Source organism: Crinia signifera, chromosome 2, assembly GCF_055691185.1.
Source record: "Crinia signifera chromosome 2, ASM5569118v1, whole genome shotgun sequence".
NCBI lineage: Eukaryota > Metazoa > Chordata > Amphibia > Anura > Myobatrachidae > Crinia > Crinia signifera.
Genome location: NC_139218.1, coordinates 332,196,986 through 332,218,837, shown reverse-complemented (window position 1 = coordinate 332,218,837; position 21,852 = coordinate 332,196,986). Strand labels below are relative to the sequence as shown.

At 45.0% G+C, this 21,852-nt stretch overlaps 1 protein-coding gene across 1 annotated transcript; it reads left to right on the top strand.

Moving 5' to 3' along the window:
* The first annotated feature begins 6,547 nt into the window (after window positions 1-6,547).
* Window positions 6,548-14,125, top strand: METTL1 (methyltransferase 1, tRNA methylguanosine). The gene is made up of 6 exons (XM_083169430.1): window positions 6,548-6,822; window positions 6,977-7,146; window positions 9,384-9,568; window positions 9,731-9,844; window positions 12,589-12,690; window positions 12,795-14,125. Exons 1-6 carry the CDS (start codon window positions 6,677-6,679, stop codon window positions 12,927-12,929), a joined length of 852 nt encoding a protein of 283 aa, XP_083025556.1. The 5' UTR covers window positions 6,548-6,676; the 3' UTR covers window positions 12,930-14,125.
* The last annotated feature ends 7,727 nt before the right edge of the window (window positions 14,126-21,852 follow it).

The following is a 21,852-nucleotide window of genomic DNA, read 5'->3' as shown; positions in this document are numbered from 1 at the left end:
GACCCCTAGATTCCTCTCTTCCTCAGTAGTTTCCATTATAGTGCCATTTATACTATATTTAGTCTTTGGATTTTTGAGACCCTAGTTCAGTGGTTCCCAACCTTTTTTGTCTCCGGTACCCCTTGATTAGGCTTTTCATTTATGAGTAACCCCTCATGAAATTTCTAGGGGGTGTGGCCTAAAAAGGGGTGTGGTTTAACAGGGGCAAGTCATACTGGCAATGACGAGAAAAAAAAAAGTGCAACCACTTGACCACAATATAAGCTCAGCCCAATTTAGACAGCATATAAAATAACAGAACACTGTCAAATCTCTATTACTGAAGCAACAGACATTCCAACGGATCACGTTAGCCGTCCAATAGTGCCAGATACACATATGCCCCCAAAAGTGCCAGATACACATATGCTTCAATGGTGCCAGGTATGCCCCCACAGTGCCAGAAACGGGAATGCCACCACGGTGCCAGGTATGACCCCATGGTACTGGGTATGCGCCCACAATGCCCCTACAGTGCCAGCAACAAGTATGCCCACATAGTGCCAGCAACAAGTATGCCCCACAGTGCCAGCAATGCCCCACAGTGCCAGCAACAAGTATGCCCCACAGTGCCAACAACAAGTATGCCCCACAGTGCCAACAACAAGTATGCCCCACAGTGCCAGCAATGCCCCACAGTGCCAGCAACAAGTATGCCCCACAGTGCCAGCAACAAGTATGCCCCACAGTTTTACACAACAAGGAGTGGATCCCCCCCAGCGCTAATTCACAGGATCTTTCTCAGTGTATTTTCTTTTTGTTCGGCCTCTAACATCCGAGGTATTCAGGACACCGGGAAAAAGGGAAAAATCTCTTGATTACCGTCAGTCTATGCTTAAAATAAAAGACTTGATCAGCCACCACTCAAACTCACCTAGACTGGCTAGGAGAGGTTCACATCAAGGTTTCTTTCAATGGGACATCAAACAAATAAGGCACATATGGAAGTAAACTCACCTAGGGTCAAAGCCCGATGTACATCAAAAGGTTTCTTTGGTAGATTGAGGTATGCACCGGGATTCAAGACTCGTTCAAGGTAAAAAGTTCACAATTTATTGTTAAAACAGGAAACTCCAAAAACAACCATACACAGCCACGTCATCAACCCTCACCCGGAATGGGGGCTAGTCCGAGGCAGTAAATCCACAGATGTTTCAAGGATAGGTATCTTGGAGTCCTGAATAAAATCCTTTGCAGACACCAACGCGTTTCAAACTCTATCAGTCCTTCCTCAGGGTGTGGTATGCCAGCAATGCCCCACAGTGCCAGTAACAAGTATGCCCCACAGTGCCAGCAATGCCCCACAGTGCCAGCAATGCCCCACAGTGCCAGCAACAAGTATGCCCCACAGTGCCAGCAATGCCCCACAATGCCAGTAACAAGTATGCCCCACAGTGCCAGCAATGCCCCCATAGTATTTCCCAGCAGCAGCACACTCACCATTGACACTGCTGCTGGGGAGAGGACAGTCCAGTGTCCCCCTGCCGTGTAGCTGCCGCCGCTGCTTCTCTCAGGGAAGGAGAGTACAGCGCACTGCGTATCTCTCCTTCCCTTCACTGTGACTGGGCTGCCCGCCAATCAAAGTTTGCGGGCCGGCTTCTGATTGGTTGTCGGCCCGCAAGCTCTGATTGATTGGCGGACGGGCGGCCAGTCACAGGGAAGCACACTGAGGGGTAGGAGAGATGTGCAATGCACTCTCTTCCCCTCCAGCAACCTGTCTGACTGCCGCGTCCGCCATTACAGGCCGGGCCGCCGCGTACCCCCGAGCAGGTGGACGCGTACCCCCAGGGGTACGCGTACCAAAGGTTGGGAACCACTGCCCTAGTGCATGACTTTGCATTTTTTGGCATTAAACTGTAGTTGCCATGCTCTTGACCATTCCTCTAATCTACCTAGATCATCAATCATTTGTTTTACCCCTCCTGGTGTGTCTACCCTGTTGCATACCTTTGTGTCATCTGGAAAAAGGCAATTTTTTTCCCTCAATTCCATTTGCAATATCACCAATAAAGATATTAAAAAGCACTGGTCCAAGTACAGATCCCTGGGGTACCCCACTTGTAACCTTTCCCTCATTTGACTGTACTCCATTTACTACAACTCTCTGTTTTCTGTCCTGCAACCAAGTATCCATTCAACCATCTTAGAATCCAACCCCAAGCTTTCAAGTTTATTTAACAGTCTGCTATGTGGGACAGTATCAAAAGCCTTACTAAAGTCTAGATAAGCTGGTACTCTTTACCTATCACGGCGCCCATCGCGGGCATCGCGGGTACATTTATGTCTGGCCGCGACGCGACCGACGCGATGCCCGCGATTTCCCATTGAAACCCATGTTAAACATGGAAATCGCGTCGGTCGCGTCGCGGCCGGCCATAAATGTACCCGCGATGCCCGCGACGCGATGCTCCCGATTTCCCATAGCAATCAATGTTAAATGGCCCGACCTACGCGATTTTACTGTTAAATGCCTCAATGGACCCAATGTGGCCATAGGAAACAATGTTAAATGGGCCTTAGAGCCCAAATAGTTACCCTGAACTCTGAAATGGCCCCCCCAATTGTTTACGCCACCCCACGATGAACGTCAACCCGAAGCGTGGCGAGCGCAGCGAGCCCGCGAGGGGCGGCGGTACGCGTCCTCCGACCTTTTCATACCCCCACTATCCACGTCGGCGTGGAGTTGAGAATAGAATAGTGTGGCGAGCGCAGCGAGCCACCGAGCCCGAAGCGTGGCGAGCGCAGCGAGCCCCGCGAGGGGACGCGGATACCTTCACAGCTATACGCATCCCCTCGCGGGCTTCACAGGTGTCCATGGCGACGCGGACACCTGTGAAGCCCGCGAAGGGACGCGTTTACCTGTGAAGGTATCTGCGTCCCCTCGCGGGGCTCGCTGCGCTCGCCGCGCTTCGGGCTCGGTGGCTCGCTGCGCTCGCCACACTATTCTATTCTCAACTCCACGCCGACGTGGATAGTGGGGGTATGAAAAGGTCGGAGGACGCGTACCGCCGCCCCTCGCGGGCTCGCTGCGCTCGCCACGCTTCGGGTTGACGTTGATCGTGGGGTGGCGTAAACGCGATGTCCATGTTTAACATGGTTTTCAATGGGGATCGTGGACATCGCGTCGGTCGCGTCGCGTCCGGGCATCTTTAGCCCGCATACGACGCGACCGACGCGATTTTTTACCTCACGATGCCCACGTCTACCCTGTTGCATACCTTTGTGTCATCTGGAAAAAGGCAATTTTTTTCCCTCAATTCCATTTGCAATATCACCAATAAAGATATTAAAAAGCACTGGTCCAAGTACAGATCCCTGGGGTACCCCACTTGTAACCTTTCCCTCATTTGACTGTACTCCATTTACTACAACTCTCTGTTTTCTGTCCTGCAACCAAGTATCCATTCAACCATCTTAGAATCCAACCCCAAGCTTTCAAGTTTATTTAACAGTCTGCTATGTGGGACAGTATCAAAAGCCTTACTAAAGTCTAGATAAGCTGGTACTCTTTACCTATCACGGCGCCCATCGCGGGCATCGCGGGTACATTTATGTCTGGCCGCGACGCGACCGACGCGATGCCCGCGATTTCCCATTGAAACCCATGTTAAACATGGAAATCGCGTCGGTCGCGTCGCGGCCGGCCATAAATGTACCCGCGATGCCCGCGACGCGATGCTCCCGATTTCCCATAGCAATCAATGTTAAATGGCCCGACCTACGCGATTTTACTGTTAAATGCCTCAATGGACCCAATGTGGCCATAGGAAACAATGTTAAATGGGCCTTAGAGCCCAAATAGTTACCCTGAACTCTGAAATGGCCCCCCCAATTGTTTACGCCACCCCACGATGAACGTCAACCCGAAGCGTGGCGAGCGCAGCGAGCCCGCGAGGGGCGGCGGTACGCGTCCTCCGACCTTTTCATACCCCCACTATCCACGTCGGCGTGGAGTTGAGAATAGAATAGTGTGGCGAGCGCAGCGAGCCACCGAGCCCGAAGCGTGGCGAGCGCAGCGAGCCCCGCGAGGGGACGCGGATACCTTCACAGCTATACGCATCCCCTCGCGGGCTTCACAGGTGTCCATGGCGACGCGGACACCTGTGAAGCCCGCGAAGGGACGCGTTTACCTGTGAAGGTATCTGCGTCCCCTCGCGGGGCTCGCTGCGCTCGCCGCGCTTCGGGCTCGGTGGCTCGCTGCGCTCGCCACACTATTCTATTCTCAACTCCACGCCGACGTGGATAGTGGGGGTATGAAAAGGTCGGAGGACGCGTACCGCCGCCCCTCGCGGGCTCGCTGCGCTCGCCACGCTTCGGGTTGACGTTGATCGTGGGGTGGCGTAAACGCGATGTCCATGTTTAACATGGTTTTCAATGGGGATCGTGGACATCGCGTCGGTCGCGTCGCGTCCGGGCATCTTTAGCCCGCATACGACGCGACCGACGCGATTTTTTACCTCACGATGCCCACGATCAAGATCGTGGGCGCCGTGCTAGGTAAAGAGTACCGATAAGCTAAATCTGCAGCCCCACCTTGATCTATTACTTTAGTTACCCAGTCATGATCTTCCCCCAGTAAACCCATGCTGTTTTGGATCCTGTAAGTTGATGGTTTTGAGATACTCTAGAACTCTTTTTTTTCCAGAGTGTTTCCATCAATTCTGCAGTTCGATCCTGAGTGCTAATATCACGCCATACCTGCCTACTTTTGAAAACTAGTTTCAGGGAGATCATAGTTTATAATAGAATTTTGCAAAGCACCCCATTTGAGGGGAAGTGTCATGCTCCACCCAGAGGGCATGTCTAGTTCCATATATGAAGAGATTGGGAAAAGATATTCTGAACATGGCACCTAGAAGCGTGGCACCTGTGTACTGCTACATCTGAGAGGAATCTTTTAAAATGACTTATATCCAAATGTAGATGATCTCCAAAGCAGTTAGTAAGAGATACTATACTTGCTAAAGTACTGATGATTCGATGTAAATTTACTGTATCTATCTCTCTTCCTTTTTCCAGATAAATGTAACAGTGTAATGTGAGCTAGGTGAAATGAGGGAGATTGCTAGACTAATCAGGGAGAGAGGGAGATTGCTGCATACTGCATTATCATAGGTATTTAACTTTACATGCCATTGCCAGTATTGAATCACCATCTCCTGCTCTTCCATTGATAGTAGGTGTCCCCCAACATTTTATTCTTCTCTATCTCTATACGTCCTCTGTGGGTGAGCTCATTTGCTTACTCGACTTCCACTATCACCTCTATGCTGATAATACTGAAATGTACAGCTCCTTTCCTGATCTCTCTCCCTCTATCCTCACTCATATCTCCAACTGTCTCTCTGCTATCTACTCTTGGATGACCCAGCGCTTTTTTAGACTTAAAATATAAGCTGACCTCTTCCTACCCTCCTGCATAAAACTTGACCATCTCTCATGGTCATCTCTCACTACTTCCCCTGTCTGTCTTCTCACTACTTCCCCTGTCTGTCTAACCTTCCCCTTTAGAATGTAAGCTCTCACGAGCAGGGCCCTCTCTCCTTATGTGCCTTTCTTAGAATATATAAACCTCTGCCACCCTGATTGCTGCAGTGTCCTGTTCCCTTATGCAACTATCCATATTTACCATGTGCTTGTCCTAAACTGTCTTGTACTATAATTCGGTATGTGTTTTTGCTCATAACTATGCTTTGTAAAGCACTGCGGAATATGTATGCGCTATATAAAAACCTGTTAATAAATAAAAATAAATATTTCCGGAAGTCTCCAGCAGAATGCAGGCGGGTAGGCAACTATGTTTAAAAATCACGCCCAGATCGTACTGTAATGGCAATCTAAGGTAAATGGGCCTCATAGTATGTCTAATTAGGAGTAGGGGTGGCCATCGACCATCGATGATTTAAAATTATTGATGGTTTGTGGCCGATGTCGAATACTTTTGCCATCAATGTGGGAGTAGCAGATGGTTTCTCTACATCGATGGCAAAGGAGAAGCGATGTTTCCTTTTTTTTCCCAAGGTGCTGGGACAAGGAGCATAGCTCTGCCCCTGACACATGGTAGTCCCGCCCCCATGTTCTGATTGGCCCACAGGCCATTCAGTCAAATATAATGGATGAACATCGATAGTTAAAACTATCGATGGTTATCCACCAAATAGTTTGCCACTATCGATGGCAGGGTGCAGAATTGCCATCGATGGCAACCATCGATGGTGTCTGCACCAATGGCCGTCCCTAATTAGGAGCAATGTCTTCCATCTCATATTTATGCAATGTATGCCACTCTATACCTCAAGTAATTACATTTCCCATTTATAAATGGGTTATGTTTGGATAAATTCTCTTCTAGGAGCAGGCAACAACAGCTTTCTCAAAACGTCAACACTATGGAGATTTTGAAGCTGGTAAGCCAAGCAGCGAAATGTAGTGTAAACTATTACTCAATTCAACTATTCTGTAAAAAACAACGTTAGCCAAACTCAAAGATGGCGGCGGCAGCCTCTGCGCGGGTCACGGCTTCGGTGTCACGTGATTAGATCGGCGCTCTGTGTGTGACAGGACGCTGGACAGGGAAGGAAGTAGCACACGTTGCTGAGAGCACGTTTTTCTGTTGCCGGTGTGGGGAAGGCTGTGAATGGGGGACGGCGTTGCTATGTCCCAGACCCAGCTGCAGCCATGTGCCGCGGTGTCCGAGCCTGGACCTGCGGTGTCCCTTCCCCAGAAGCGCTACTACAGGCAGAGAGCCCACTCTAATCCCATAGCTGATCACACCTTCCAGTAGTAAGTGTCCTCTGTAGCCAGTTCATCAGATAAGAGCTTTTATATAGAAGCACAGCGTTATCTGGAAGGCATTATGCGACTTGTAGTACCGCTGCAGCTTGAGAAGTTTTGTCTTTTTATTTTAGGACACTTACATTTATTTATTATTTTACAGTCCAGTAAAACCTGAAAAAATGGATTGGTCAGAATATTATCCTGAATATTTTAAGCCATTGTCATCTGATTGTACTCATGATGACGTAAAGGACCTGATGGCGGAAGACAAGAAACAAGTACATCAAGTTGAGTTTGCAGACATTGGCTGTGGATATGGCGGCTTGCTAGGTACATTTATGTTTGATTTACAAATACATTGGTGCCCTGTTTTGGTAATAACAAAACAAAAACTTACTGTGTTTGGATAACGGATCCTATTGGGAGACGCTGCATTACATGGACTATGGCAGTGGTTCCCAAACGTTAAGGAATTGCAGCGTCCTAGAGTATTAAAAACATTGTCACGGCACCCCTAGGACAAAAGTTTCTTGAGAAATTCAGAAAAAATATATTTAAGTACATTTTATTTATGCAGTATGTGGTCCTTCGGTTCAGGTTGCGTTGCAGGACAGGATTTGCTTCTGTTTGTCCACATAGTTTGATTGGCAGCCACCAGCGCTAGTTTTGCCTGTTACGTTCACCATATATAATTTCAATTGGTCCTGGATCACCAACCCAGGGCACCTCTGCAACTTCCTCGAGGCACCCAGTTTGGGAACCATTGGACTATGGGATAAATATATAATTTATACCCCTTTCAGATCGCACTTTTTACGGGGTAAAATGCCATTTTTTTTACCGTTTTAAAACGGTAATATGTGCTGTGTGAAAGGTCAGTTTTGAATTTACTGGTTCAAGAAAACCGGTAATTCAAAGCGGTTAAAAAGCAGGGTCCTACCCGATTCCATGACCCTGTGTAATGTGATGGGACAAAACGGCATTAAAACGACAATACCCCTTTCAGACCACACTTAAACAGGTAATATACCCCTTAAGACAGGGCTGTGGAGTTGGAGTCAGAGGAAATTTCGAGTACATGGAGTCGGCAAACAATGCACCGACTCCGAAAATTATAATTAATGCATGCAGTGCCTCACGTAACCGCAAAACGAACACGTTAAGTGACCGTGAAAAAGCATGCTTTTCATGTGCTTCACTATATGGCACGCAACGCACAATTCGGAGCACCAATACTTATAAATGTATTCTCCCTTGTAGTTTACAACTTATGTCCAACGTTCAATAAGGTTTTCAATACCTCGTTGGTAGAAATCACCTGGTGTAGACTCGAAAAATTCATGCAACCAAGCTCTCCCACCATACGCACAACATCTTTTTACGCGGATGAAGATCTTGTTTCATGCGCGGGGTTGTTTGTTTACCTTGGCTAAGCCATTCCTTATGCTGGTTCATATTGATGTACAGGCACCATTTTTCGTCGCCAGTAACGATTCGGTAAAGAAATCGTTCCTTGTGTCCATGAATTGAAAGGTGACGAGCAAGCAAACCAGCGGAGATTGTGGCTCGTTGATTTTTGATGTCGTCACAAAGCATGCGGAACTCATGCCCCACTCTTCTGAACCTTTCCTATTGTTTTTGTTCCCAAAACAACCAAATAATGTGTTTTTTTTTATCTTTGAACTGGTAAAGTTCCTGTTCCTGATGTTTATGCCTACTGCTACTATCCAGGCATTTAATTAATTAATATATTTTTTTATAAAACTTTGTTTTCATTGGGTTTGTCCTTTGCTTAAACTGTTCAATACAGTAGACTGTTTGCTTCCCAGCCTCTAGTTTCTGTAGTAATAATATGTATGTTGCCTTTCTTTCCTTCAAGGAATGTATCAAATATATTTGCATATTAATACGTCGGCGTCAGAAGTACGAGGAGTTGGAACATTTATCTACCGACTCCACAGCCCTGGTTTAAGATATGCGGTGTGAAAGGGGTTAAGGCTGTCTGACCCATTTTTAAAATTACCACGTCAATGCCGTTTATGCGGTGTGAAAGCAGCATTAGTAAGCACTTGAGACCGATTACTGCAGAGGGGCTGTCTCTGAAAAGCATATTTTGTGGCAGTTTTGAAAGTGCGTGATTCACTGATTGGGAAACCTTTATAAATCTGTCTTTCTTTTTATTTTTAAAGCGCTCTGTTACACATCACCACCCATGTTGTATGTAAAGAATACAGATCTGTTTTCTATGATGATGCTGTTTCACAATCCTCCTGACACCCCGTCAGAGAAAGATTTGCTTGTGATAGGCAAGATTGCTCAAATTGCAAGTGTTTTTTTTTTCCAGACTTTAGAACACATTTTCATTTAGCTTACACATCTATCCTAGCAGCATAATACACCAATGTGTCCGGTCTGACACCCATGATCATAAACTAGTGACACAATTTGTATATGTCCCATTAGCGTCGGTTGAGAAATTCAGTCAGGGATTAGCAAAGTTCTCTTTGGTTAATTCCATATTCCTTTGACAACAACTAATAGGTGTGTATTGTATATTTAATTTGCAGTGGAGTTGTCACCCCTCTTTCCAAATACACTCATGCTTGGACTGGAAATAAGGGTCAAGGTGTCTGACTATGTGCAAGACAGAATCAAGTCTCTGAGAGCGTGCCACCCAGGCCAGTACCAGAATGTTGCCTGCATCAGGAGCAATGCTATGAAATACTTACCCAACTTCTTCAAGAAAGCTCAGGTATGTCACACTCCACATAATCTACTCTTTGTTTTAAAGTGGAGAGGAATGCTTTGTGTAGGAATATCTGCATGGCTGGATTTCTTGTTTCACCTTACCCCAAGATGTATTTTGAAGTGGGATCTCACATATGACAATTTATAGGCATTCTTTTTCTTCTAGTTAAGTAAGATGTTCTTCCTGTTTCCTGACCCTCACTTTAAGAAGACAAAGCATAAATGGAGGATCATCAGTTCCACACTGTTGGCAGAATATGCCTATGTGCTGCGTGTTGGGGTGAGTGGTGTACACAGTATATGTATATAGTGTTCATTCTAGCACCCGCCATCTTTGAAAACCCATGCAGTTCCTCTTCTGTGCCTGGGGTGTCGCTGTCTGCTGTAGTGCTTCTAGCACAGTGTAGTCTGTATATCAGCACTGATATGCAAACCATACCTGTGCTAGAAACACCACAGCAGACAGCGAGACCCCAGGCACGGAAGAGGAACTGCATGGGTTTTCAAAGATGGCGGGTGCTAGAATGAACAATATGTATACAACATGGAGACCAACTATTGGCAGGGCCATGAGTGATTTTGACAAAATAGATGGTTTGGATAATGGTAGGAAAAAGTGTCAAATTAAAGAACCTCTTTGTCCTGCTATAGGTGTAACTATAGTTTACCTGAACGGTAAATGTGGCATTTCATGCTAGAATATTATGTTCTCAATGCTTCTTATCTTGGTTTTGAACATTTAGGGGGTATTTAATCTGGGATTCCAACTGTCGGAACGTTCCAAAAAGTTGGAATCCTGGCCTTTTTGGCAGCTTCCGACTCTAATTTGACTGTTGGTATTCAGTGTACCAACAGTTGAGTGTCGTAGTCCTGAAATCGGTGAAAACAGACGTGTATTCCACAATCCACATCTGTTTCTGACAAAACAGATCCGACTTTAAAATAAATCAGATCTGACCGCCTTCAGTGCGGTCGGTAACTGCAGCATTGCTGTCATTCCTGACGGCATTGAATACGTGAATACCCCCCCTTACTGTAGTCTTGTAGTCAGGACCTCCGTCAGTAACCAGGCGTTATTGGACTTTAAGCTCTGCTATGAGGAAACGTAGACTCTTTGGAACCCATTTAAAAATGATTTTTTTTCTTTAGCTATTTGAAACTTGTGTATGATAAATGGGGCTTGGCCAATCAGCCCCTTACTGCCACATGTTTGAAAAATGGCAGTTGGGATGTTTGACTGGAGCACCATTTATGAAAGGCAACAAGTTTTAAATAGATAAAACTGCACCTATTTTTTTTGGAATAATGCAACACAAGTAATGTTTAAGTTTTCTTTCTTTATTAATTAGTTCTTTTGTTTAATTTTCTTTATTGTATGTTTAGGCATGTAGATGTAATACATGTAACTTGAAAAAATTCAATAAAAATACTTGATTAAAAAAAAAAAATAAAATAGATAAAACGGTACTTATATCCTAGCACGGCGCCCACGATTTTAATCTTGTTACATAGTTTTGATCAGATCGCATGCGATCAAAACGATGATTTCATTGTACAATCACCCTGAAGGGTGATTAGTATGTTATATGCACCCCCATTGTTAATGCCACTAACCAGAAGCGTGGCGAGCCCGCGAGGGGCGGCGGTACACGTCCTCCGACCTTTTCATACCCCCACTATCCACGTCGGCGTGGAGTTGATTTTATATAGTGTGGCAAGCGCAGCGAGCCACCGAGCCCGAAGCGTGGCAAGCGGACGTGGATAACTTCACATGTATTACGCGTCTCCTCGTGGGGCTTGCCGCGCTTCGGGCTCGGTGACTTGCCACACTGTATGAAAATCAACTCCACGACGACGTGGATAGTGGGGGTATGAAAAGGTCGGAGGACGCGTACCGCCGCCCCTCGCGGACTCGCCGCGCTTCGGGTTGGTGTTAATAGTGGCGATGGCGTTCATGATGGGGGTGCATATAACATAGTAATCACCCATCAGGGTGCATGTATAATTAAATCATCGTTTTGATCGCATCGCATGCCATTTTAAAATTGTACAGTGCGGCTCTTAGGACCCAAAAATCAGGTCCCATCGCATACCACTAAATTAAGGCATGCAATGGGTGCCGTGCTAGGAAACAAGTGCCGCTAAAACTTGTTGATAAATGGGTATCTTTTTTTGGTAACTGTTAAATATCAATCTTCTTGATAAATAAAAGTAGCTTTATCCAATGGTACTGCATATAAATGTAACACAATTTTATGGACTGGGAACAATCCTCCATTGTTAGGTGAATTTAAACTAATAAATAGGACATAAAAAGGATAGGAAGTGTATATTTATCCTTATACTGTACATAAATAATGCTGGCATATTAATTGCGATAGAGCTAAAATAATTTAGCAATCATGTTCATAAATTAATCACCTTAATTAGGTTAATAAGCACTTTTTGATTCAAAGCACTTGGTATTTTATATTCCCTCCGTGCAGAAATCCCGACATCTGTCCTTAAATCACACTAGCAGTCCAGCTCTTAAGGCTATCCATACTTTAGCACAGATGGTTAAATGAAAAGAACTGATGGACTAACATCTCTCTTCCACCTCACCAGCTATGTTACTAATGAAGTTATATACATAGACTCCAAAAAGTTTTGGCAAGACAGACGACCGTAAATCATCCCCAGTATAAATATGGACTTGTCTTCCATTACATATATTGAATCTTTGGAGCATTATTTAAGTAAATATAAAATGGAAGATCTCTAAATACCAGGTCTAAATGTTCTGAATTATGCACTTTCCATAGTATATCGCACGTGAGCAGATCTCCAAGAAATGGGGTTGTGTGCCATTTTCCTTGTGGTATCTGTAGTGTGCATACACAGATCCCTGGAAACGTTCTCAGTGATACCTTGGCACAGATGGACAGGTAACTGGGGAGTTGCAGGGTGTGCAGTGTGGTAAATATGCCCATGTTTCTAATTAATACATGCTAGTGTGAATTATGTCTATGATGTATGTTGCAGGGGTTAGTGTACACAATCACAGATGTGGAAGAAGTTCATGAGTGGATGGTGAAACATTTTACGGAACATCCCCTTTTTGAGCGCGTCTCGAAGGAGCAACTGGTAAGGTGCTAAAGTGTGACTTCATATTGTACAGTTATTTCATGTGTATATATCTTTTTGGAACTGATGTTTTTATTTGTGTCCCTCTCTGGTCGTCTTTGCAGGCGGATGACATTATCATAGACAAACTGGGCACTTCCACAGAAGAAGGAAAGAAGGTTCAGCGCAACAAAGGACAGAACTTCTTGGCAGTTTTTTGCCGTGTGGAAAACCAAACCTTCAGGAATCGAGATTCATAGCTGGCATGTGGGAGATATCTGGGATTTACACCCTGGCCTCCCCTTACGGACCAGTTTAAATTTGGGGAAGTTTAGGTTTGGACAGACCGAAGTGGAGAGTCCCTGGTATGATCCAGATTCTTGCAGAAGCTGCTGCTACATGACATCAGTCTCCATTCTGTAGCTTAGACATGGCACAGGTTATACTATTTGGAGTTTTGTGAATCGTGGGTGAATATTTCAGGAATTATCTGTTGGAAAGCAAAACCTGCAAGTAGGAAGGATGACTCCTGCAAGTGTGCACCATGCATCAATATGTTGGGCTGTGTCGATTGGCTCTATCCAATCTTCTCTTACCATCTTGATTTTGATTCACTATAATCTTTATGAATTCTGCCTCAGTGCACAGTAACCATTTGTGGACTTGAATTATCTTTATTGGCACTTAACATTTCTTGATATGCTACACCAAACTCGATCAGCCTTCACATCTGAGCCTTTATGTTTATACTAGTCGGCTCATCAAAATGACTGAACAAAACAATTCGAGCAACACTTGAATTGCTCTGTCAGTTGCCATCTAGTGGCCGCTGGTACGCACAACACCTGAATTCCTCATACAAGTGAGGAGCAGTGTTAGCCTTTTACTATATAGCATTATTGGTTATGTTTGGTGGTTCATTTTTAATTATTTTACTTTCTCCCTCAGTGGGATAATGTAACAGCAATGATGAAAAAACAAATAGCTGATCTTGCTTTAAACACTTTTTTTTGTGATATTTGAAAGCATTACATAGTTTTCAGGTACACGTGTGAGTATAGTGAATAAACTACCTCTGCTCGTGTGCTTTTGTACAGTACATGGATCAGAGGTGGCTCATTTCTATCTTCCACATACAGTATGAGCATGTTTCTAAACCAAATAGTACAGTACCCTTCCTCATAGACTGAAGTCCCAGCTGTAAGAGCAGATGTGTGGTTTGGCAAGACGATCTTTTGCAGCATTCTTGCCTAGAAAGCTTCTTCAAGATATACAATTAAAGGAGTCTGCTAAGTTAGTAGGTGTACTGTATGGAGAAGCCTTTTTTTTTTTTTCTACCCATGAAAAAGGCATGTATGTAAAACAGACTCCACCATTTGTGTAAGAACATTTTAATCTCTCTAATATGCTATGGTGAGAAACGCAATAAACTTGGCCGTGATATTTTGTTTATAAATTGTGAAATAAGTTTATTCTTTGAGTATGTCAGAGCCTCAATTCCTAAAATAGTAAACACTGTAAACCTACTTATGGTGTGTACACACGGTAGATATGCCTTGTTATGCGAGTCCCGATGCGATCAGATCACATCGGGACTCTCATCGCACGGCATGCAGTCAGTCGCACAATTTAGACTATATATAGTGCAGATCTGCACTATATAGTCTTGGCTGCCCTCTATTTGACGGCCGACTTACACTCACACGGGAGCGCGCATCGGCAGTACATCAAAAAAAGCATGCGATCTGCATGTGATATGGCTTCCGATGTTCACTATCGGCAACATCGGAAGCCATATCGCACCGTGTGTTCACATTATTAGCCAAAGTTTTAATGAAAATGGAAAACTGGGCTAGTCCTATAAAGGGTGTCTTCAATTTGAACTGGCTCTATAGAATAGATTTTTATTTTATTTTGCGATCTGTTTTAGTCAAAAGATAAAAAAAAAAAAAATAACAAGCACTGCTCTAAAATAGAAAAAGGTTTTAATAATCCAGACTCCTTAAACAGAAATGAAAACCTATATATAAAATATAGCAATGAAAATACAACATAATCAAAGTTGAAAAATATTAAGGCATGCTTCAGTGGGTAAGTCGGTCCAGCACAGATTGTTAGTGCAAATGGATGATTTGCATAATCATCCATCAGCAGCGTTGGATGCGGGGGAGAAATCCTTCCATTGTCACCAACCATCGAATATTTCTTCAGCGCTCACAGATCTGAGACACCTCTATGGTGTCTCAGACCTGTGAACGCCCTGTGTGGGAAGCAGGTGGGCAACTGACATCTGCTAACATCAACTGCCCACCCCTCGCATCATCAGGGAATTACCATGGGAACGCCCATGAAACGCTGGGTGTTTCCATAGGCAAATTCCGTGGTCCCACACCCCCCGCCCATACTTCTGTGTCAGGTTCAGTTCTCTGTTGGCCACCTTCACTACTAAATCATAAAGTCAAATGACTGCAGATTAATATTCCCTGGTTGCTGGGTTTAGTCATGCTCACCAGTTCTAAGTGTATCCTGCTGTCATTGTCTGAGAAGGGCCCTTCTGAGCGATATGGTTAATGACCCTACTGTCCTCAGAACATGCAGGTCATATTGGCCTGAATCCCTGTGGTATTTTATGTTCTCTAGTAATTACAGTAGATGGGGAAATACTGTGCAACATAAAGTAAATTTCATGGAGTTCACTAAAATGGCTTTAAAAGTGGAGGTAATAGCCATGGGATACTTTAATCTACCAGATGTAAACTGGGAAGGCTCTTTTGCAAGTTCCACTAGTAGTGGTGACTTTCCAAAACTCCTTGCAGCGAACATCCTTCATGAAATTGGTGAGGGAGTCGGTGCAGAGCTACAATATTAGACATAAATGTGGAGAAATACCAAGGATCCAGTGAACACCAAGTTGATTGATTGTTTTTCTATAAAGACAGGGACAAATTCATGCCATAGAAAACATCCCATCCGATATGATGCATGGACCCCTGCACATTAGATCCGGAGGTTGGAACTGCGTTCACGTCCGGCCTCTGACTCAAACCCCCTCCCGGCGGTGCGGAAGAGGGTTGCATGTGATTCATCACATGCAAAAAGACTGCATGCAATCCTGCTGCCTGGGAAGGTCACGGGATGCTGAAGAGGGATCGGATGGCCACCTTTAGATTTCAGGAAGGCTGATTTTGCAGAAAGTTGGGAAGTTGTATATGTGACTTATTGGCAGATTGGGGGAACATGGAATGAGTGCAAGAGAAGTGGAAAAATTAAAGTGTCTAATACTAAAAGCAACAGACCTTTGTAGCAAACGGGTAAAAAAGGCATGAAGAAATTAAACCAGTGTGGTTTACAAAAGAGGTATGAACTAGTGTTAAAGCAAAAAGGACAGCCTTTAAGAAATATAAGCAGACTCAAAATAATGAAGACAAAGGGATATATTCAATGACTTTAGCGAGCAGTGCTGATTACTCGCTGTCATAGCGAGTAATCAGCTGTTAGTATTAGTATAGCTAATTAGTAATTAGCGGTTAGTATTCAACTGACCCCCCCCCCCCCTCACACGCCGTTTCCCTGTCGCTAGGTTTTTACAGCGATGTGGAAACGACATGTGCAGCGGCCAGAACAGCAAGACTTGCAGCTAAATGCAGCGGGCTCACTGCATTAGCCGCAAATCTTGCTGTTTGGGGGAATCCATGGCCGGCGCGGGGGCTAAATGACGAAGGGTCGCTTGTTTTTGTGATCTCAGGCGTTTAACCCCCTCGGCTGCATTGAAAACCTGCCCAAAGAGAAATACTGTCAGGTGGAAGGAGGCTAAGAAGGTAATCGGATGTCCAAAGGCACAAGTTGAGGAGTAAATGGCCCAATACTAGAAGTAGGTAAAGGGAGAAAAACCTTTTTTAGGTAGAGTGAAAGGAGAAAAGAGGGATAATAAGGGATGTATTCAATGCTTTCTTGGAGCAGGATGTGGTATTAATAGATTTTATTTTAATATGGCCATGATGGACTGTTAATGTATAAACTTTTATTGAGAACAGCCTAAATCATACCTCGTGTACACCCCATGGGTCAAATGTAATAGGGTGAGAGAATCAGAACGTGAGCGATTGAGAGATTTGGTAAGAAATCTCCAGGTTTTTTAAAGCGGCAATCCTCTACAAAAATCAGTTTGATTTTGCAGTATAAATGATTCCCGCTTTAAAAAGCTGGAACTTTCTTACCAAATCTCTCACTTTCTCATTCTCTCACCCTATTACATTTGATCTTTTTTTTTAATTTGTATTTATATAACAAATTGGAGCGACACAGGCATTTTTAGTGGTAATTCCTCCTTCATCACCAGGTGGCACTGGAGATTACAGTGGGAATAGAGGGCGACCATAAGGAGCATGGGCACAAGATTTTTCCATAGTGTGGCCAGCTCCTCCCCTCTACTTCCCCCCTCTAGCCAGTCTTCGTTTGTGCCGTGCCGGAGCTGGGTGTACTGTTGCTCTCCGGAGCATTTGAAATTGTTATTTACATTTCTCATTTTTTACAATTGCGGACAGACAGGCAACTTCTGCCGCTGCCTGTCTGCAACGTGGGAGCTGCTGGTGGCGACCCCAGCTCCACTGCCCACGGGCCTGGAAGCGGAGGAGTTCTTGGTGTCCTTAGACATCAAGGACGCCTACCTCCACGTTCCCATCTCGCAGCCTCACCAAGCATTTTTGCGGTTCGCCATCCAGGACCTCCATTACCAGTTCCAGGCGTTACCATTTGGCCTGTACTCGGCACCCAGGATCTTCACGAAGGTCATAGCTGCCATGATGCAGGTGTTGCAGTCTCAGGGCACTATGGTGGTGCCGTATCTGGATGATCTCTTGCTCAAGGCATTCTCCACGGAACAATTGCTCTACAATTTTCGGTTGACACAGGATCTGTTGCTTCAACACGGCTGGATGTTCAACATGTCAAAATCTCAGCTTCACCCCTCCCAACGCCTGTTGTTTCTAGGGATGATCCTGGACACAGTCCAACTGAAGGTATTCCTACCGCTGGACAAGGTGCAGTCACTTCAGCTACTGGTTCAGGTGATCCTGCGGCAGCGAAGGGTGTTAGTCCACCTCTGCACCCGTCTTCTTGGGAAGATGGTGGTTACCTTCGAGACGGTGCAGTATGGCAGGTTACGTTCCAGACCTTTTCAGTTATGCCTGCTTCACCAGTGGTCGGGGGTTGTACCTCACCATAAAGAACAGGATCCGCCTCTCCTTGGCCAGAACATCTCTTGCTTGGTTGCTCCACTCTCCAAACCTACAAGGCAAAAGATTAAGGATCTGGTCCTGGGTGCATCTCACCACGGAAGCCAGTCTCTCTGGTTGGGAAACAGTCACCCAGGGCCACCAGTTCCAGGCTCTTTGGTTGACCCAGGAGGCGTCCCTACCCATCAATATCCTGGAACTTCGGGCTATATACAATGCCTTACTGGAAGCGTCGGACCTTCTCCAGGTCTGTCGGTCAGAGTTCAATCCTACAACGCCAAGGCGGTGGCATACATCAAAAAGCCGGGTGGCTCTCCCAGCAGGGCTACCATGCGAGAGGTCAGTTGAATTCTTCTTTGGGCTCAGGCCCACCTCCAGTCCATCTCCGCAGTCTTCATCCCAGGGGTGGACAATAGGGAGGCGGACTATCTCAGGCGCCACAAGGTCCATCAGGGAGAATGGCGACTCCATTCACAGGTCTTTCAAGCCCTGATGTGCCATTGGGGGTGCCCTCAGATAGATCTGATGGCTTCTTGCCTCAACCACCAGCTGCCTCTTTTCTGTGCACAGACGCGAGACCGGCAGCAGTCCGAGTGGATACCCTCACTCTTCCATGGTTCTACCAGTTTGTGTACATCTTCCCACCTTTACCGCTGTTCCCTCGGATTCTACAGAAGATTCGCAGAGAAAGGGTCACGGTGCTCCTGTTAGCTCCGGATTGGCCACACCGCTCGTGGTACACCAACCTCATGTCCCTTCTTGTGGACGAACCGTGGCCTCTGCCGTTATGAGAAGATCTTCTTTCTCAAGGTCTCTTCCTCCATCCAGACATAGGTCGTCTGCATTTAACGGCCTGGCTACTGAGAGGGCCATCCTAAGGAGGTCAAGCATTTTTTCGGCGGTCATCCCCACCATGCTGCGAGCAAGGAAGGAGTTACATCGGCCCATTATTACGGTATTTGGCGAGCATAGGTTTCCTGGCATGAGAGGCGTTGAGTGTCTTCTAGAACGTTTAAGCTGACACGTCTGCTGCTTTTTCCGCAAGCTGGGCTTTCTGCAGGCCTACGTCTGGGTTCCCTGAAGGTCCAGGTGTCGGCTCTCTCCATCTTCTTTCAGAAGAAATTGGCTCTTACCTCAGATGCAGACCTTTTTCCAGGGAGTGTTACGACTGCAGCCACCTTTCTGACCATCCACAGCTCTGTGGGACTTTGATTTGGTCCTCTCGATTTGCAGTCTCCATTGTTCAAACCCTTGGAGTCGGTGGAACTCAAGTACCTCACCTGGAAAACGGTTCTTCTCTTGGCCATCGCTTCGGATAGAAGGGTTTTGGAATTAAGTGCTCTGTCCTGTCGGCTTTCCTTCTTTATTTTTAACCAGGATAGGAGTTACGGACCAGCGCTACCTTCCTCACTAAGGTGGTTTCTTCCTTTCACATCAATCAGCCGATTGTCGATCCTGCTTTTACAGAAGACTCACCAGAGTCAACTTCTCTGGACATCGTCCGGGCCCTGAGAATCTATGTTTCCAGAACTGCCTCCTTGCGGATGACAGATTCTCTCTTTATCCTCTGACTCCGCCAAGCCAGGTTGGCCTGCGTCGAAGCAGACTTTGGCGAGATGGTTGAGGCTTTCTATTCGTCAGGCTTACTTGGCAGCATTGCAGCCTCCTCCGGCTTCCATTTCTGCCCACTCGACTCGTTCGGTGGGTCCCTCCTGGGCGGCTGCCCGAGTGTTTTTTCCTCAAACAGCTCTGTCGAGCTGCCACTTGGACAGGTCCTCATACCTTTAGCATTTCCTATCATTTTGACACCTTTTGCGGCCCAAGCATCTCAGTTTGGTCGTTCGGCTTGGGATGTGAGCTCTGGGACGTCCCCACTGTAATCTCCAGTGCCACCTGGTGGATGAAGGAGAAAATGGGATTTTGTACTTACCGATAAATCCTTTTCTACGATTCCACAGGTGGCACTGGACGCCCTCCCTGGCGCTGTTCTGCCTTGGTACAGGTTGCCCAGTTCTGTTTAGGCTACCTGCCAGAGTTAAGTCAGTTAACTTTGTTACACAATTTTTATTTTTTTGGTGTGGTTGGCTGTTGCCTTAAAATTTCTATTCTCCTTTCCGCCTATGGTCTGAATGTTGAGATGTACGGTTGTCCTCCTCTTGGAAGAGTGTTCTTTTCCAGCTCCCTCCGGGCACGAGTCCTCTGACTGGCTAGAGGGGGGAAGTAGAGGGGAGGAGCTGGCCACACTATGGAAAATTCTTAAAGTGCCCATGCTCCTAAAGGTCGCCCTCTATTCCCACTAATCTTCAGTGCCACCTGTGGAATCAGAGAAAAGGATTTAACAGTTAGTACAAAATCACATTTTTGCGCATCTCTCACAGATGTTGGCTCTCCAAGGGTTAACAAATGATATTATGTGGGACTTAATTCACATGGGCAATCTAACAGAGCCTTTTACAGGTATATAGCCCTAAGTTTAAAATACGTTCTATGTAATAAGAGGTGTCCAGCAAGTTAATACTGTATATAAAAGTATTAAACTTACAGCTCTGTTTGAACCTAATTTGGTTTTATATATGTATAGTTTTATTTTCATTTATATGTATGTTCTTATTGACATCACAAAACTTACCAGTAAAGATTTAATGACCTTAACATATACAGTATACTGTAGCTTGGAGCAGAGAAAAGAAAGGGGGGACACGATAGAGACTTTTAAATATATAAATGGTTTTAACAATGTCCAGGAGGGAAATATTCTACAATTGAAGTAAAGTATTAGAACTAGAGGACACATGCTGAATCTGGTAGAAGGGAAGTTCAAAGGAAACTTTTAGTAAAATGACTTTACATTGGTTGAATAGCCTCCCATCAGAGGTATTAAAGGCTAATGGTGTGTACACATGGGTACAATCAGCATGAGATTTTGACTATATAGTCAAAATCGCATCGGGATCGCATGTAGATCTTACCGTTTTTTTACCTTGCAATACCGTGACAGTACAAATCGAAACCCAGATAGATAGGGCAGCAATGACTATATAGTGCAAATCGAATGTAGATAGCATGAATTGTATGTAAAAAGTACAGAGATAGCAAAGATTGTATAGCACTCGAATCTTTAGTCAAATAGCAAGGGAATCTCACCGTGTGTACACAGCATTAGACAGTAGCACAATTTACAGTAAATATGCTTTTGATAAGCCTTGTAAAGAACAAATTATCAAATATGGTTAAAAAGGGGCAGACTAGATGGGCCAAGTGGTTCTTATCTGCCATCAAATTCTATGTTTCTGTTATGTCTGATTCAGGTGCATTGTTTGCTGAATAAATTGGATTTAATATCTTAAAGCATTTCTGCAGCTGAGCCCAGGAAACATCCTCATCAAGTACTATGTTGTTCACACTTTTTGGGTACAATAAGATCCTACATTATTACTGTTTCTTTAAGAGTCTACATATTTTTGTAATCTTTCAGTTTAGATAACCAGGGTGCCCTTGTAGATTTTTACAGAATTTGTTTTCTATTTGCTTCTTCTAAAGGAGAGCAGCTACAATTTAAGTGTTTAAACATTTACTTTGTTATGCGGTAGAACTTTTGAAAAGTGATCAGGCCAGATGGAAGAGTATTAAGTACCCCCAGCTGATCTTATCTTGTATTTTGCAAATGGAGGGTAAAGCCCTGTACACATGCATCGATTTTTCCAGATTTTCGATTCGATTTTGCTTATAGAAGCAACATCGAATCCTAAACAAAATCGAATGGTTTTTATGTCACTTCCGATCTACATTCGATTCGATGCGCACTCCCGTTTTCACAAAATCGAACAACAGAATAATCTACTGTGCAGCCAAGGAAATATCGAATTCGATCTAGTAAATTGAATGGGTACAATGTACCATGAATGTATATCGAATTCGATATCTAATGCAAAAGTACAGATCTAATGCC